Raw genomic sequence first — 19,594 nt, 5'->3', positions numbered from 1 at the left:
GCTGGCTGACAGCAAAGTGTAGGCTAGATCCGGTTTGGGGGCAGGTTTAGAGCAAGCGTGGTCAGGCTCTGTTCAGAGGCTGAAGCAGACTAAGCATAAGGCTTGGTCAAGATCCGGTCTGAGGTCGAGGCAGGAACAAGGCAAGACACAGGAATGAAATTCAGGAACACACTGTAGCAACTAGCACTGCTGAGAGAGCAGGAAACCTATTGCGAAGGCACTGAATGGTAGTCCAAGCTTCCTTTATACTAGGTCATCAGCGCCTGTAAGATTGGCTCAGGAACTGCAGGAAGTTCAGCCATGTTCTTGAGATGCTGTATGACCAGAGGTGAGGGGCACAAGAGCTGTTTAGGTCTCAAATTTTTTGTCCTAGTTGGAAAATAAAACTACCATGAATTCTGGGCATGGCGTCCCCTATTTTTCACTTCCAGCTCATCATAGGTGAAAACAAAGAACAACAAGCAACCATGTTTTCAAACCAGAATTCAATTATGTTATCATTTTAAAGTAATTTTAAAAACATAGGACAGAAATCTATTTTGCTATACTCTACAGCTACAAGAGCAGCCTACGGGGAGCAAAAAATAAATGGGTCACCTTTTAAATGAGCTTTCTCATTACACTCAGACTATAATCAAAGGCAGTGAGGAAGCGAAAGAAATGGAAAAATTATGTGAAAATGTGGTGCTTTCCTGACAAGTGGGTTAGAAAGAAAATCAATCTGCAAGGTGTAAAAGTCTTTTGCTGTCGCTGCAGTCTTCTTTCTTAAAAGTGCCAATAAATGCTTTACTCTACGCCCCATAAAAATAGCCTTCCGAGCCTGTTCCATCTCTTTTTCCGTTTTCTCCAACCACATCTGCACTGCATACCCATCTTCTCTAGCACTAGGACTGCCATCAAGCTAAACGGTGCCCTGGGCATTATGGCTGGCCCAGTGGTGGGGGCGGGGTGAGGAGGGGAGGATTTTCTGTGTCAGGTTATCAAGGTTTGAACTTGGCCCTAGCAAAGCGCATTCCCATCTCTATTTTCTAACACATGTGAATGAATTCCTTTTATGCACACAACTTAAATTAATGCTTTACGCCATTTTCAAAGCTTAAAAAAAAAAAAAACGAACTGCCAAGACGCCTGAATGAAACATTTTAAAAGATTTGCGAAGTTTCTGATTCTCTGAGACTCCGAGCATGGTCTTCCTTGATGAGGTTCGGTACTTAACGATCTGATGAATCAGGCAACGTTGACGTGGACTTACCTACAACCTGGATGATCTCGGCTAGTAAGACCCCATCTGTCACATCTTGCTGTAAGTCCTTTATCAACCGTTTATGGCCAGACTTCACTAGGTAATGATTTGCCCAGTCTGTGTAGATCTGTACAAAATATAAAAATAAAGTTACATATTAGCTCTTCAGTCAAAACGGTGTACATCCATACGGGGTGACATTACTCGGCCAATTCAATTCCATCTATTCAGAATTTAAGCATCTTAAAAAGGAAACTCTTCTTCTTGAATGTTTCTCGGAAACAATTTTTTTCTATAAAATTCTAGACATCGATCAGAAAAAACATTCACCTTTATCCTATTCATGGATCTGGAATTGGAGCTCTAATGAGAACCAAGGAAAACCTTGAGAACAAGCTTGGGCCTGAACACACTCGCCAGATGTGGAACAAAGCCCGCCTGCAGGGTTGAGGTTATTAACTAGATTTCTGTCGATAATGATGAGTATTTTCCCCTCCTGCCCCTCACTGCTACACGAAGAAATTTGCAGCTCAATACAAAACAGGGGGGAAACCCCCCAACATTTAAAAAAAAAAAAATGGATGTCAGTGATACAGCAATATTATAATTATTTTGGCCGACATAAAACTGATTAACAATTATCCATTGCTTTGACACCCAAGCAAGAACTACCAATAAAGAAAAACGTCTGCATGCTTGGAACAAAAGGACCATCATTAAGGGTTTTCGTTTGTTATTGTGTTTAAACAGAAGCAAACCAATTAAAAAGGTTTGCTTCCCATTGTAGATACTGTGTCCACTGCTATCTTCTTTTCGAAGGCTGACACGTTACTTTTGAAACCAGATCTGATTCAACTCTTACCAAGCTCAACAATAATAAATACTTATTTTTTATAGCGATACTGGAACTACACACCATTGTACAATGGTAACGAGTATTCAAATACAATAAATCTCTTCCCCAAAGAGCTTACAATCTAAGTATGTACCTGTGGCAATGAGATATAAAGTGACTTATCCAGGGGCACAAGGAGTGCCAGTAGATATGATTTGAGCCCTGGTTTCTCTGGCACGCTGTCCATTGCACTAGCCCACTCTTCCTCACCAGACTACACGGACAAGGGTAGAGCCAGGGCAGGCTTTAGCGGTGCGTGACCTGTGTGATCGCACAGGGCACTGCTACTTCAGGGGCGTGGCAGCAGCCTTGAAAGAAGACTGACCACTTTGCTCTGGGGGCTTCCCCATCCCCCTTCCCCCAAAGGCCAGGGGCAGTGCTGCTCCTGGGAACTGCACAGGGCGTTGCTGGTGCTAAAACAGACTGTTTTATGTCTCTTGTTCTCCTTCATATGAACATTAGAAGTAAACAGCAGAGCTTTGTGAAATTAGTACAGCTAGCTAGCCAAAAATGTTAGATCCTGTTAGGAAATATGAGCTCCACCCTATTAATGTTCTTTTGTGGGCAAAATATTCCAGATGGGGTCTCCCCAGAGATCTGCAGTGATATAATATTGCTTCTCTCTCTATTTATCCAAGCACAGTATTAGCTTTCCCAACTACTTTTCACACTAACTGGCGACATTGAGGTCATTTCAAGAAGGCAAATGCTAGGTCTTCTCTGCTGTTTGGCGACTACTACCTCTTCCCCTCCCAAATATTTGGTCTTTGAACTTTTGCATCCCAGAAGCATGCAGTTTCTTGTGGTTTAAAGCACACTAATGAAACCCTTGACCATTCTTTCAATTTTTTAAAGTCATCTTTCATTTTATCTAATCGCCCCGGCATATCTGCTCTGTTGAAGATTTTCATTTCATCCACAAACATGCAATACCTTCCCCTTCAAGCCTTCTATAATGTCACTTATAAAGACAGACAGCGAAGAGAACCGACCTAACAGCGATCCTTCAGCTAGCCACTCTGCCTTCACTAGAGTGGACACCAATGACCGCCACTCTCTTAGTCCTGTTACACAATCAACGTCTCACCTACTTTATCATTTTTCTTCCAACTCCCAAACTGCTGGGCTTGCTCACCAGTCTATGTGGCACACTGTCAAAGACCTTACCGAAATCAATACATGCCACAGTTACTACATCCCTCACAACCTACTACTCCGATTGCCTCAAAGAACTCAATCTAGTTTGTTTGTCAACCTTATTCCCTCATGCTGGAGGCCTGTAGATGAAGTCGACACAGACATTAGTGCTCTTCAATGTTTTCCAGACATCCCACAGCCATTCTGCTCTCCCTTTGTACCATGATGGTTTTTATTTTGTCCCTATCCTATAAAGCTACTCCTCCCCCATTTTTTACATTGATTCTTAAAAAAAAAAAGAAAATCATTATAACTGATAGTATGGTTATGTTGTCTTATAGCTTTCCACAATATACATGGTTATTGCTCAAACAAATGCTTTCATATGATGGTTACTGAAGACATGTTTAAAAGATGCATGCAAATATTTGTATCGTATAGTAGTAGTAGTATAGTAAATCTATTATGACTTCAAAAACAAAAACACGAATCTTGACTCTTTCTTATCTGCCTTCCATTCCAGAGTTATGTACCCCATTTCAAAAGTAATCCGTTTCTGTCTCATCAGGGAAATTTATCTTCTGTGTCAGGCTTTTTTAACAATCCAGCCTAAATTTGCACGGATTACTGTAACTTCTCCAGCAGAAACAAAACTTGAGTAGCAAGTGAATGATTCTCTCTAAAGGAAAGGAAAGGCGCCATTTTCAGAACATAAACACAGACGTGCTTTAATGTCTAAATACCAGAAAGCAGAAGAGGATCAACTCTGTGGCTACCATCTGCCGATGTTGTGTCTCACCACCACTGTATATCCAAAAAAACAAGTGTCTGCAGCAAACAGACGCATTTTAATTCATTGTGCAAACTCTTTTATCAAAAATATATGTTTAAATCTAAACTCGTAACACAATCTTAAAGCTTAAAACGATCCTTGCACACCTCACATGAAAACAAACATTCTAAATGTGACACTTTCAGAACGTCTTTCGTTCAATAGCTTCCTCCTGGCTCTTTTGGGCTTCTGCCTCTTCTCGGGCCTGTGGTATCATGAGTAAGAACTCGGGCATTTTCCTCCATTTCGTTTTTTCGTCTCTGTGTGCCGGGGGACTGTTTGGCAACGGTGGGATTTTAATTTTTGCACGGGTGGGAGTGGGGGGGGGGGGGTTGTTGGCAGAGGAGGACGCGATCCTTTTTTTTTCTTGTTTTGTTTTCTTTCCACGTTTATTTTGTTTGAAAAGAAATGAAATGAAAGAAATATCAGTTTAAAAAAAACCAAAACAACTGAATTTAAAAAAATCAGTTTTTCTATGCCTTACCTTCAATACTCTCTCAGCCACTCGATAAAGGTACAAAAGGCAAATAATAAATCACCCAAATCTACTTGAAGTTTTATGAAGCAGCTGTGTTAGAAGTAAGGCTGCTGACCTCAGGCCTCCTCCAGCTAAGAGCCTACATCTCCCTTCAAAGCTCCTTCCCCCACACCCCACTGCAAATATTCGCCTTCCTTTCACCTCTCCCCCTGCCACAAGCCTCCATTTCCATTCCCGCCATCCACTGCCTTCCTACCCGCTCGCCTTATCTCTCATGGTAGGATCCACACCCTGAGCTCCAAGGCTAACCGAGGAGCCGCTGCGGTCACTGCGAGGCAGTGCGTGCTCACGGTCCCTCAGGGCGCCCCCTGCATCTCACAGGAGGAGCCGCCACAGGGACCACACGCACTGCCTCGCGGGTCTCTGCGCTCTTCCAGGTAACGGCAGGAACTGGGAGCCCCCAAGCAATCAAACCAAAACCTGCCAGGCTGGCCCAATGCTGCCTAAGCTGGCAACTCTACGTAAGCAAAAGAGCCATTTACACACACACACACACATGCCGGGAACATCTGATCTCCGTGCAGCTTCCGGCTATGCGCGATCTCTGCTTTCATTCACAGTGCAACGCAAACAGGGACCGAGTGTGCATCAGCACCACGTTAACTAATCCCTCCACGGCATCCCTGGTCCCCGGTCAACTCGAGAGGCGAAACGGGGACCTTCCTGATGACAGCGCACAGCATGAGACACCGGGCCGGCCCAGAACGAAGCTTAAGGCGAGCACTCCTTCCCGCGTACACTTCTGAACATTGCACGCCGAGGGCACAGATGTCTCAGTGACCGTATATAACCACGCATGGCAGTTAGGTAATAGATTACACAGACAGGTAAATTCATATCCTGAGAGGGAGAAGACTCCCACCTGTAAAAACCCTGGATTTTTAACCAGGCCAGTAAACTGCTGCATTCGATCGTCAAAACCTTTATTTCACACTGCCTGCTCTGCTGCAAATTGCACCTTTGCCTTCTATCTGCTGTCTTTGCACCACAGGGAAGGTACGGTGGAAGCTGCCACGGGTATACACAGCTCTCCCAGGTGCTTCCACCATACTTTTTTTGCGCCCAGGCACAATTGCGCCTGAAAGGTACACGCGAAGATCTGAAGACACCATCTCAGGGGCGAACTTCTCTCCGTTCCTGAACACATCCCCTGGTAATGCTTCCTCTCTCGATGCCGCTAAAAGCACAAGCAGACCGGGCAGACTTAACTGCAGGGAGGGCGGGCGAATTTCGGATGGCTGATTTATGCGAAAAACCTCATCATCCACGCAACTTGCTTTCAAAATTCGACTCTGATTTTAGGAGAAGTTTATGCCGCAACACCGCAGAAGGCGGGGGCGTAATCACCACATCATCTCAGTTGTACCTGGCTCCAGGGCCTCTTTCGATAGATGAAACATAAAAGCAAACTGTGAAAAGCTTTTACCCAATGCAAATCTACAAGAAAACATTTTCTTAAAATTAAAGCCCCATTTAAGTGCCCACGTACTACAGCAGGCTTCGTGTTTTTAATGCAATTTTTTCATTTTAAATTAGCTCGTTTACAATTTAATTAAAAATCCATGTTACCAGTACTGCAAGCTCATTAACAGACATTAACGGCGCTTTAAGGCGTGTTTAGCACTAATGCAGGCGCACAACCCGCGTTAAGACTGTTTTGCAAAGTCGTCCCTTTCATTCGTTTTCAGGCCGATGCAATATCGGCGTGCGGAAAACGGGCGCTCGTGATTGCGGGCCCGGTCTCCCCACACGTGCCTCTGCACCTCTCCGGGGGGCGCCCGATGTTATATTTATAAATGGACTGCCGCGGCAAAAAGGAGGCGCCAGGGGAAAGGGCGCGCCCCCAAGTCCCTCCTTGGCATCGGGCACCCAGGAGAGGTGGCTGTCGGCAGGTTACGAAGTCGGACGCTCGTGCAGGGTCATGGGGTTAGGAAGATGCAGGCTCACTGATTGAGCGTCCCATTTCCTAAGCCGACTGACTGCACACTTTTTTTTTTTCTTTTTCGGTTCCTTCAACTTAATATCACCACAATATTAAGTCATAGGAACTACAGAAGAGCGGTATTTTCTGCTTTTTGTAACCTTTTTGGGCTCCTCAAGAATTAATGCCTGCTCCGTTAATTTTTGAGGGTATAAATGTGCGAGACGGGCGCACATTTATTTATTTATTTTGCATCGGGGGGGGGGGGGGGGGGGAAATAGCTAATAGCCAGATCAACATGATTTACATATGTGATGAGCGCTATTAGCCTCGTGCTTGGTTGGGGGTTATGGACGTGTGCCCAAAACGCGCGTCCAACTGCGTGCTCAGCCGTGCCTGGCAGCCAGCGCGCGGTATTGCATCGGCCTGTTTGTTGATACCTGACACAGGAGGAGGAGGAACAGAATAAGGCACCGGATAATAAAGATATTTTAGAATGGAGAGTTTGGGTTATAAAGGTTAAGGTACAATCCACCCAGAAAATAAAGTTATCCATCCAGGGTCATGCAAGATTTCTGAGCAGAACAATGCTCTAAGTGGCCCAGTAAACCTTGACGTGTTTAATTAATCACATGGCCTGGGTCACTGGTCACCGAAAAGGTTAACCCTGTGTCTATAAAAGTAAAGCGCCCCAGGTACTGAAAATGCATTTCACCAGGACACATCAAATCTTCTATCTGCACTTTCACCTACAAATAATCAGGGATCTTTTTATCAATACAAATAGATAATCAATCAGAAGATGCTGCCAGCCTAGCGGCATTTCATCTCACAGCCTGCCCTTGGTTTTTTAAAGCATATTAATGAACGGCTTCTCTCACGGCAGAGGAAGGAGGAGAGGGTTGCATCTCTGCAGAACAGATAAATTCGGGGGTTTTAAAGTGTGTTGTCAGCAACTCCAACACTTGGGCCTCCGTTCCCACGCTCAGGAATGCAAACTTCAGGCTCCAAAGGGCACTCTGCAGCAATCCGAAAATTTCTTAAATTGGCAATTTGCTAAGGAAAGGATCTGTCTCAGAGATTCATGGGAAGAAAGTCGACGACCGTCGAAAAACGATACCGTCTGGGTGAAAAATGTGAGGGCCCTGCCCCTTGCAGAAGAAGCAGAGTTTTGCCACTGTGCCTGACTCCAAGGGGCCCCGTGGCAGCGCTGAGATCATGGTTTTCCTCGGCTAAGAAAGTCCCTCTGCTGCTGCCCTTGTCTAGTTGTTCACTTCCCTCCCCGACCAATGTAATTGAGCTACCCTAGCGCGGAGGTAACAGGACTGCAGGAAATCCAAGAGATCCTCCCAGCTCAGCTGAGTCACAAACTAGTTCACATTAATTCATTTGTAAATAGACATGTTTTATTGTTTGTCTGTGTAAGTATTTTACATTTTTCCGTGCAGGACTTCTAGCAATTTTAACAAACATCGAGGGGTTTTTTAAATTTTATTTTATGTTATTTTTTTAACAAATACTCCACAATCATTTTTTTTTTCAGAAATCAGATTTAACAAGTAGTTATTGGACTAACACGATATATCCGTGACTATCATTTGAGAGCTAAACTCCCTTCATGAGATCAGTAATGAAAAAGCTATGCCATTACAGCTCATTAAAGGGGAAGGGGAAAGTTTTGCAGAGGTGAGGGACAGTAAAATGTTACAGAGTCACAGGGTCTCTCTCTCTCATAAGGGGTGAGAAAGCCAATATCCTCAATAAGTCCTTTTGTGATGTGTTTGATCATCCTAATTTGAAATGTTTTCTGTTCTTATGTACTCCTAAAATTCCCTTTAAGTCCCTGGATTGTGAGGTTGCTGAAGGAGTGATCCTCCTTGGAGAAATGTTCACCTGCTGAGCTGTCGCTCTGTTCTCCTCTGCAATGGCTTCTTTCACCCGTGCAGCTTCCTCTACGCAATTGTTGCATTGGATCATGTATACTATTTATTTATTTATTTGTTGAGTTTTTTGTATACCGTCATTCGGCGAAGCCATCATAACTGTTTACAAGATTCAAGTTGTAATTCTCTTAACAATTGTGAAAAAATAGGTATAACAGGATGCACGTAAAACAGAGGTTAAACATTACCACCAGTCCAGAAAAGAAACATTTTTGAGAGATGAGCATGAAAGCGATCTCTTTATTTTCAATGCTTCTTTCATGTGGGTAGACGTACTCTTCCCAGAACTCATCTATGCAAGACATCCACAGGATGTGTACGCCTGCAAAATCTATGATATTTAAATCCAAGCCTGAATCACTGGCACTGTGCCTTATGTACAGGTGTACAAACATTTAACTGGCTGAGGCCTCCTTCCCAGTATTTTATGGCTCAGATTTCACTGGCCAACAGAGGTATGATTTAGACAACAGTTTTATATTTTCCTTCAGCTTATCCAGTTTGTGAACTAAAAGTCCCTAATTTAATGACTGGTTGCCACAGATTAGTGTCTGTGTTGACAACTCACTTGCGCCTGTGGCATTCTGTGGCACAGAGCACCATCTGGCGTATTTTATTTCTCCCTCAACACACTTAACAGTAGTTATAGCACAAGTTACAGAAAGAATGCCAACAGGTTGCATGTCAAAGAAAAGTTTACATAAGAACATAAGATATGACATACTGGGTCAGACCAAGGGTCCATCAAGCCCAGTATTCTGTTTCTAATAGTGGCCAATCCAAGTCACAAGTACCTGGCACGTTTTTTGTTTGTATTTACATTCTGCTTTTCAGTTGACAGAGATAAACTGGAATCTTTTAGCTCAGGTGAGTTTTTAGTCATAGGCACTTGGATTACTTTTCTTATTATTTGATCCTCTCTTTGGGATACCCTAATTCTAATGCTTCATTAGTACCCTTTGAAGATACCTCTCTCCGAACCATGCGCTGCTGAGTGACTGACAGCTTTCCCCTTTGTTCTAGTTTAAAAGCTGCTCTATCTCCTTTTTAAAGGTTAGCGCCAGCAGCCTGGTTCCACCATGGTTAAGGTGGAGCCCATCTCTTCAGAAGAGACTCCCCCTTCTCCAAAAGGTTCCCCAGTTCCTTACAAAACTGAATCCCTCTTCCTTGCACCATCGTCTCATCCAAGCATTGAGACTCCGGAGCTCTGCCTGCCTCTGGTGACCTGCTCGTGGAACAGGGAGCATTTCAGAGGTTGCTATCCTGAAGGTTCTGGATTTCAGCTTTCTACCTAAGAGCCTACATTTGGCTTCCAGAACCTCCCTCCCACATTTTCCTATGTCGTTGGTGCCCACATGTACCACGACAACCGGCTCCTCCCCAGCACTGTCTAAAATCCTATTTAGGTAATGCGTGAGGTCCGCCACCTTCACACCAGGTAGGCAAGTTACCAGGCGATCCTCATGCCCACCAGCCACCCAGCTGTCTACATTTCTAATAATCAAATCAACTATGACGGCCAACCTAACTCTTCCTTCCTGGGCAGCAGCTCTGGGAGACACATCCTCGGTACAAGAGGAGAATGCACCACCTGGAGAGCAGGTCTTTGCTACAAGATCATTTCCTGCTGCATCAGGTCGATGCTCTCTGATCATGAGACCTTCCTCCTCCAAGGCAGCACCAGGGCTGCCAGACTGGAGTTGGGAGTTGGCTATTATGTCCCTGCAGGTCTCATCTATATACCTCTCTGTCTGCCTCAGCTCCTCCAGGTCTGCCACTCTAGGCTCCAGAGATTGAGAGCCAGGAGCTTTTTCCTTCAGATGCATACATACAATTTCTTACCAGCAGGTAAAGATTCATACGTATGACACTCGATGCAAAAGACTGGGAAGCCCCCCTCTTGCTGCTGGACTGCTGCCTTCATCTTAAATGTGTTCAGTTCCTAGTTAAGTTTTAGGGTGCTAGGGGAGTAGAAATGCATACAATGAGGGTCCTTTAAATGTATTGGTGATTCACTATATATCTGGTAGTGACCTGCAAGGGAACGATCAAACTCTTGATAAGGTGTGGGGAATTTCTGAGTTTAAATTAAAAAGTTTTGTTTTTTTTTTTAATTTTTATTGTATTTTTTTTTTTAGTGTGAAAGTGACACTTGCCTAGAAATTAAAGGATGAGCTAGGGGTGGGTGGGAGAGGGGTGGGAGGGTTGGGAAATAACACACAAACTTCTGTTTGTTGCCTGCCTTTCTGATTACATATTTAAAACAAAACACACAAACACATGAAATAATAGTTTACTCCTCCCCAATACTTTTAAGTTTTTAAACATTTCTCCAAAAAGTGCTTACTGATTCTTTCCAGCCACCAGCAAGGTGATCCTCTCCTCTCAGTGGCTTTACACCAATGCATGCAGGTATTTATAGTTCTGATTTTATTTTATTTTTTAAGGGAAGGGTGGCTTAGTGGTTAGAACAACTGGCTGAGAACTAGGGAAACCAGGGTTCAAATCATACTCCTTGTGCCTCTGGAAGAGTCACATTATCTCAAAGGGAAACAGGAACCGCCACCCTTCCCCACCTGGTCCATCCTTCAAGTCTGGTTCTTGTCTAGACAGGGCCGGTACAAGAGTAGATGGTGCCCTGGGCAAACCTACGTGAATGCATATCTACCTCATGCATAATCATTATGTATATCCTGAAAACCTGATTGGCTGGGTGTGCCCCCGAAGACTGGGGGCACACCCAGTGGCACACACAGTGGTCTAGACTATGGGTTCATAAAATATATTTACACAGACTAGAATAAAACAAGGTTGCAAAATGCGGCTGCAAGGATCCTAACCAAGACTAACAAAAGAGAACACATCTCTCCTATCTTAAAAGACCTACACTGGCTTCCCGTTAAATTCAGAATACACTTCAAAGTGCTTTCATCAATCCACAAGGCACTACATAACTTTGCCCCACTCGAGCTCAAAATCCCTCTCAAACTACACACCTCTACCAGGCCAGTGAGACAAGCCTACAAAAACAACCTTCAGATTCCACCGATAAGATCATCATTAAGTAAAAGAGCCTTCTCTACAGCCGGCCCCAAACTCTGGAACACTCTCCCGTCAGACCTCAGATTAGTGCAATGCCCCACTATATTTAAAAAAAAACTTAAGACTTGGTTATTCAATCAAGCGTTCTCATAAGCAACAGCCTGCTGAACTATTCATGCCAAGGATCCTTCTTTAGTAACCCCCCCAGAGAACTATATAGATCATATCCAGAACTCTCAGGCCTTCTTTGAATCCTTAACAGACTTAAATCCATTCCCAGATTGATACCTTGCTTCTTTGTTTTAGCCTACATTAGGCTCTGTAGCATTTACATTATGTTATGTTATTACCCCATATAGCTGTATCCAAGTTACTTTTACCTGTTCATTGTAAGACATTAACTTCTCATTGTTCTGTTCAGAATGTAAACCGAATTGATCAGTAGCTCTGTTATTGGAAAATCGGTATATAAAAGTGCAAAATAAATAAATAAATAAAACAAGGTGTATTTTCTGCCTTCTTTACTGGCCAGGGATATTCAGAAAGTTCTTCGCTAGCAGGACCTGGAAGGTTTGCGGAGAAAGCCCCGTCCTCGTCAAGGAGCGGCCTGGCTGGTCCCTGCATGGGAAGCCGCTGGGCTCCACCCCCTGACCTTGCTTGCATGGGGACCAGCTCATGGAGGCACTTTCCCAATTTTTTTCACGGAGCCATGCACGAATGCAGCCTGGCGAATTATTTCCCTATCTGATGAAGGTGAAGACGGACAATGGGTCACCTTTGCAGGGTGGGGTTTTAATTACCTGGCAATGAGATGAACAAAATAAATGATGACTAATTTCACCTGCACCTGCCTGTGTTTCAGTTAAGGGTGTGGCAACCAAATATTTATTTTGAAAACAGTCAGACGTCGGCTGGACTTTGCAGTCAGAACATTGTGTGTGACATTTTGTATGTGGGTTTATAAGAGGACAGCGCTGTAACAGCCAAACGTCATTAGTGAGTCTGAAAACAAGAGCAGTAACTCTAAAGGTCAGTTCCAGTGTAGACTGTAGTTTGAAAGCTGAAGCCTTCTTTTGATAAAGCTGTAGGAAGAGGTAGCCAAGGAGCCAGCATATTCTATGTTCTTCAAAACTGCCACACCGCTCAAAAAAGCATTTCCTCGTTAGCTACGGCGCTCACAGTATTTCTACGCACTTCTAAAATATTAATTATGATAAAGTCTAGCGGGAAACATGTCCTGGTCCTTCTACCTGCAATGTTAATCTGTATCAAGGACGATGCAGGAGAGAAACCAGGTCTCCTTTCTGTGACCTTTAATTCCACCCCGAGGGTGATCAAAGAAATAAAAACAGATCTTTCATAACCGAAAAAGAGAGGAAGACATTTCTCTGCGGCCTACACACATACAGTGATGATAAAAATGAATTTGGGGGAAAAAAAAAAGTTTCTGTTTAAATTTAAATCCCTGAACGTTATGTAATTAACGAGACACATGCTCCTTGAACAAAAGCTTATAAAAGATGTGTTACACTCCTGAAACACGCGTGCTCCGAATGCTTCTCTCTCAGGATAAGAACGAGGATCAGTAAGATGCGCGTGAATCTTGGAGCTCACCACAGCATGGATGCTCTGCTTAGGGAATGGCTTGTTGAAACGTTGGAGCTGTGGCCAAGGGAAAACCTGTTAACTAGGGATGTGCAGCGGTTTGTTTGTGGTTTGTGGTTTTTTTGTTTCGTCTTTAGTGTGCACTAAAGACGAACTGAAAACAAAAACGAAATCTGAAGTTGGAAAAAAGGAACAATTGAAATGAAAAAAAAAAGATAGAAGATTTTATTTGGGCTGCGCAGCTCTACCAATAACTACAAAATTCCTCCTCCCCGTGCAGGACAGGATTTAAGTCTGCTACCTCTTTTGTACAGAAGCCGAGAGATTGGGGCAAGATCCGTTCCATCCTCCCCCTCTGTGTCCCATCCTCTTAACAGTGCAGGTACCCGTTTTTCTAATGGAAAATCTGGCCTTGCTCCCATTTATACGTCAAATTGCTGACAGGCAGGGCTGGTGGAGGCTTTTGGTTGGGCTGGCAGGCGTAGCACAGGGCTTTCCAAACCAATCCAGTAAACCAGTCAGGTTTTCATATCCAGAATGAATACGCAGGGGACACCCACATTTTCAAACAGCGAATGCACCGCCATATGCAAGTTTATCTCATCTTTGTGGATATCTTGAAACCTTGACGAGCTGTGGGTCAAAAGAACAGGCTTTGGAAGCCATGATCCGGGAGGAGGCTGACTAGGCCACAAAAAAAAAAAAAAAGGTGGGGGAGGTGGAGGGGGGGGGGGGGGAAAAGCAGGAGTGGGAATATTGTGCGACTGTGCAATGCAGAAACAGCATCCGATTTTCAGCCGCTGGGTTTTTTGTGCAGCTGATATTTGAAGCGAGGCTGACAGAGATCTGAGATGTGATGTTATGTGATTCGCTCCAGGCCAAGGAGCGAGGCTGGTGCAAGTGTAGTACAGGAATCAGCTGGAGACAGAATTCTAGTCCGAGAAAGAAACCACCACGTATGGCCACTTCAGAGCCCTGATCCAGTGCCTCTAATATCCGAGGGAACAAAGAGCGATGAGATGGTAGCAATGTTTCCAAAAGCACTGAGCTGGCTGCTTGAAAAAAATAATCAATCATTAATCTATCAATAAATAAATATGCATAGGGAAACTTAAAATGGGGATAACATTTTTATGCTTCTAGGTTCGTCTCATTTAACAACTGTTTTGCAAGAGATTGCTGGGAATTATTTTGCTGTAATGCCTCTGCCCTGATTCCTAGCAGACGGTTCTGGCTGCAGTAAGAGTCCGAGCCAGACTCATCACATTTTTTGGGTTCTCCCCCTATACTTGCACATTACTGCTAATCAGTCCTAAATGCTGCAAGCCTTCCTTTCCCAGCCACTGGATGAATCAGCCTCCTGTGACTAAGCACCACCAGCTGTGCTCTCCTCTCCTGACACCGAACAGCACAGGAGGCTTTCTGGTATCAAACGACACGGTGAGCTACGAGAAGACCTTGCGCGTCTTACTAAAATATGCTCAAAAGTTCACTGAGCCAGCAAGCGTCATGGAGAGACCTCGAAAGAAAGCAATTATTATTATTATTATTTCATTTCCTTCCTACTTGCTCGGCCAGCACACACTTTCTGAGCAGGGCAATTAACAGCGCTCTGCTGCTCCTAGCAGTCACGTAACACTGACAATGGTGAACTTGCAATTTCAGGAAGGCTCAGGGACGAATAACCCCCCCCCCCCCCAAAAAAAAAAAAACCAACGTATAACGGACAGTGAAAATTAAATTACATCTTGCCTGAAAGCAAACTCCGTAGGGAGAATGTCCAAGCTGCTGGCATGGGAGCAAAGTCTGAGTATTCCTCAATTGAGTTCTTTGCACGAATCTTCAAGGAGAAAAGAAATTTCCCTTTGAAACTCTGTTGCAAGTACTGAATACGCAGGCTCGTGTGCATCTGCTTTATCAGGTGAATTTTCAAAGGAGTTACGCATATAAATGTAACACACTATCTCAGCAATTTTCAAAAGCCATTTACCCAGGCTAAGTGCACTTAATGCGGCTAAAGCCTTTTGAGCACTCAATGGCATATACTGTAGCAAATTTTCAAAATTCCACTTACACGGTTAAAACGCTTTTGGAATCAGGCCCTTAGTGAGGTAGAATTCTGCTGAAAAAGTCTGCATGAGGATTTCAAAATGTCATCTATGTGCAGACTTTTCTTGTCCCCCGACCTAAAGACACTGCTGGGAATACTTTCTCTCTGTGCGGCTGAAAGCACCAGCATTGTGGAACAGCGCACAGGCTTTTCCCTCATGACAGCAGATTTGCCTGGGTTACATTTTTTTTTATTCTTTGAAAATTACCCTTGTAATGTTTTAAAGATCTCAAACCACATTCTCATCGTGCTCAGGATCCTGGAGAGAACCGGATTCTCTGTAGGCTCCTGTACCTTTTTTCCTGCAGATGATCATTTGAACGCCTCGGTGCTCACGGGAGGCAGGCATGAAAGAGCAGAGCAGAGATGAAGTTTAAACAAACCTCAGCACACAGGCTTGATTGCTCCTCGGAGAGATTTTGCTTCACGCCCCTGAAAGGGATTCTTTTGCCCGACAGTACCACAGGAGCAAAGGAAATGGGAACAGCAAAATGCAACATGTCCTCGCCACCAAGCCCACGGACAAGTCTCTAACTGTGCAAAGAAAACTGGAATAGAGGAATCTGGCTTCTTTGATGTTGTTTACCTGTTACCCCACAGCAAAGCAGAGCAGCCAGAAAACATTTTGGAGCGGCTTCAGAACCTGTCTTTGGTCCAGATCTGTATGGCAGCTACCAAGTATGCATCAAGGCGGCACCGACGAGAGCTATCGGTTTTGAACTGGCATATCAATTATGCAAATTACTCCTGACTATGCAAATTTCCCTTGATTATGCAAATTCTTTCCAAGTCGAAGACAGACCCAGTGGCAAAGCAAGGCAGGTGATGCTCCCTCCATCCCCCCTCAGTCCCTTTCTCAAACCAAACCTGTAGAGCATTGACGCCTGCTGGAATCCTTCTAACAGTTCACAAGTAGTTTTTGCATTTTCAAGTTCCCTTAAGACACTTTCCGAAAAGCCCTCGACTGTACACGCAAGCGCCGCAATTTATTTATTTTTTTTCTGACTACCCCAGGTTTCACCTTTTCAGGCGATCCAGGTCTAAAAACAAAATCCATGTAGAGTTGCCCTTTCACTATAGAAAACCCCACAGTGCACCGCACTAAGATCCCGACAAGCAGGTTTCGGCATGCATTAAATACAAAGCCAGACTTTAAAACAAAGGAGCAAGAAAAGGAATTTCAGAAAGTGTAAGCAGGTATTTGCAATTTGTTCAAGCTAACCAGGATCTGCTCACAGGTTTGCAATGACTGGAGGAATATTTGCTTCGGCTTCAAACAGGGGTCCGAGAGCCTATATTTGCCGGCAGGGTTTGACGTGCACTATCCTCCTTGTTTCGCCTTCTTCTCAGGGGTCCTATACATAAATGATTTATACTGGCATGCTAGCTCCAGTGCTTAATTTTAGCCCTGAATGCAGTCAGTTTTTTTTTAAAACCAGTATTTTATTTATTTCTAGACCGCCAATCGCCATTTCTTGGCAGTTTACAATAAAACATTCACATATTTAAACCTAACATATATTAAAATCCAAATACAATAAATCATAAAAACAGCAAACAAAAACATGCATACAACTAACAAATCATCCTCCCAATTCTCCTGTGTGATCATCTGAAATCCATCTGCCAAAGCAAGTACCCATAGACTTGTTTATTGCCTGAGAGTACCTCTCACCTAGCAGCATTGCTATACCTGCAAATGAACAAACAGACTCTGCGTGCCATGCAAATATTTCTCTACACTTGCCACCCTCTTGTGGATTTTCTGTATACCAAGGAGTACAATCTTATTCACGTCAACCAATATTGATTACAAAAACCATAACATTATTAAGGACACTTAAAACAAAAGATAAAAGTAGCTAATAAAGAACTAACCCCACACCCTTCTGACATTAAAAACAATTCAATTCCAATGACATTTAAAAATACAATCTCATTAGACAGAAAATATAATCTAGAGGGATCGATGAGCACCGCTCAATCAAGACATCATTGTCACATTACAGAAGGCTTGTTGACAGAAACAGCTTTTAAGTCATTTTCTGAATTTCAACAGAAAGGACTCGCAATTGATCATGTTGGGGAGAGCATTCCAAACCACCGGTCCCCGAATATAAAATAAGCGCTCTCTGAATTCAGCCAGCCTTATTATCTTAAAAGAAGGGATGTATAACAAATGTTGGGCCTCAGAATGCAGGCCTCGCACCAGCTGACGCAAGGTCTCCCTGAATTACAATTACTGTGGGTACTAAGCCCAACCACTCCTGCCACTCCACCTAAGTGGTCCTCATCCAGAATCCTTAGAGTCATCATGACTGTGTGCACAGTGCACACTGTACACTGTACATTCAGGAGTTTTCCCCCGGCAAGCACGCCTGCCAGGTAAATGCAGACAGATGATGGGCTACAAAGCCCCAAGATACCCCCGAGTCCCAAACTAAATTCGCTATATTAGAGAGAAAGAACCATGGAGCTGGAGAGCGGGCAGGGGAGTCCTTCCTGGTGATGGCAATGTCTAAAACATCAGCACTTTTTGAGCGCAATTTTCAAAGCCACTTAGGTGGGCAAAAAGCACGTTAGCCACATACACACACCCTCAAACAGGCTCTCTCACCAACTAGCACCCTCACGTACACACAATCCCTTTTTCACACGCACCAGCTCCCATTCTCTCACACATATGCACACTCCTTCACAATCTCCTCACATAGGCTCCCTCTTTCTGGCACCCACACCCCTTCACACATACTCACTCTCACCTCCCCCAATCTCGCAATCTTACACACGCGCGCGCGCACACACACACTCTCACTGAGGCTTGCTCCAAGGCCTGCTCCCGTTCACGGCATGCCGGGGCTTGTTCCATCTTCACCACGAGTGAAGGCCGTCCCACTCGCAGCGAAAATGAAGCAAGCCAAGTCATGCCATGAGCGGAGGCTGTCCCACTCGTGGCATGCTGAGACCTGCCAAATTCTGCGCAGGAGGGAAATTCTGCGCTCCGCAGTAGCGCAGAATTCCCACAGGACTAATATATGTGTTTGTATATATCTATATATATCTATATCTATATGTATATACATATAGATATATAGACGTTTATATATAGATATATATATGTATAATAATTTTTTCTGAAAGAACAGAAAGCAGCTATGAGTTTCTTGAAAAGGTACCATAATTTTACTATTACTAATACAGAAGGTACTTCAACCATTAAGTAAACATGTTTTCATGCGTATGAAGGAACAGACACCACACAATCTGAACAGTACGACCAGATAAAATTTAGCTATCAAAGGCATCAAAGTGCCAGAGCCTGGCTGAATGAACGAATCCTCCCATCTGGCAAATACATGACTAAGTCATGAGCAATTGTTTCAGTTCGTTCTGAAAGGCATCCCAGTAGCGTGGCTCCTGCCAGTGTTTTTGAAAGCCAAGTTGAGGAGACACCCAGTTGTGGCTTAGTCACAAATGATTCTGGGCTGGCAAATCCCTAATTTTTTAAGCTCCTCAGTGTTGGATATTAAAACTTTAAAGAAAAAGACGTAATCCGCTTTGAAGTGGCTGACAGGAGGAATATAAACCTAAATAAACAAATAAATAAAAGTAAAAATATATCCTTCCTCTCTGTATTAGGTTGCTTGGTTATTGTCACAGGTCTCAGACATCATGGGAAGCAACATTACAACTTCCAAAGCATTGAAATGGAAGCAGGAGGGTGACCATCTTAGTTCCAAGGCTCCCATAATGCAGTGCAGGATGTGATGTCACATCGGTTAACAGTACAGTGCAGGAAGAGGCAGATATGAATGCGAGGCAATGGAAGAGCCTAGTATCTAACATGTTTATATATCCTCCCCTGTTTTTTATCATTCTATGTTAAGACCAGAGTATTACATTTCCTGTTAATTTTTTTGATTCTCTAACGTTCTCTGTAGCGCCTTATGGCGAAATTGATGTTAATTGTAAACCGATATGATTTGTATCTCTACAAGAATGTCGGTATAGAAAAAAATTAAAATAAATAAATAAGAGAGAAAGCTGGAGACACTGCTAGATTTGATGCGATAACAGACAGAAAAGTTACACTTCACACTGGATGACAGTGTTTATTAAAAAAAAAAGTCTGTAACATTGAGAAATAATGTGATAAAATGAAAGTTTCCTCTATATTTCTGTAGTCAGAAAAATGAATGGTTCTGCATACAATACACGATTTCTGTTCATTACTATACAAGCTTATACCCTGGAAGATGCTCAGGAAGAATCCAAAGGTGACTTCTGGCAATGACAAGTCAGAGGGAGGGGGGGCGGGGGATGGAGAG

General features: G+C 43.6%; 1 protein-coding gene across 8 annotated transcripts in view; it reads right to left on the bottom strand.

Annotated features, from left to right (window-relative positions):
* The window catches only part of NAV2 (neuron navigator 2), a 457,796-nt gene that overhangs the window by 191,375 nt on the left and 246,827 nt on the right, over positions 1-19,594 (bottom strand). For all 8 annotated transcript variants that reach the window (XM_029583047.1, XM_029583042.1, XM_029583043.1 and 5 more), the window contains one exon: positions 1,253-1,370. In XM_029583047.1, coding sequence (XP_029438907.1) covers positions 1,253-1,370 — 118 coding nt within the window. The remainder of the gene's footprint in view (positions 1-1,252; positions 1,371-19,594) is intronic.

Source organism: Rhinatrema bivittatum, chromosome 17 (genome assembly GCF_901001135.1).
Source record: "Rhinatrema bivittatum chromosome 17, aRhiBiv1.1, whole genome shotgun sequence".
In the NCBI taxonomy this organism is placed as follows: Eukaryota; Metazoa; Chordata; class Amphibia; order Gymnophiona; family Rhinatrematidae; genus Rhinatrema; species Rhinatrema bivittatum.
The sequence above is the reverse complement of the archived record's forward strand: the minus strand, read 5'-3'. Positions and strand labels throughout refer to the sequence as shown.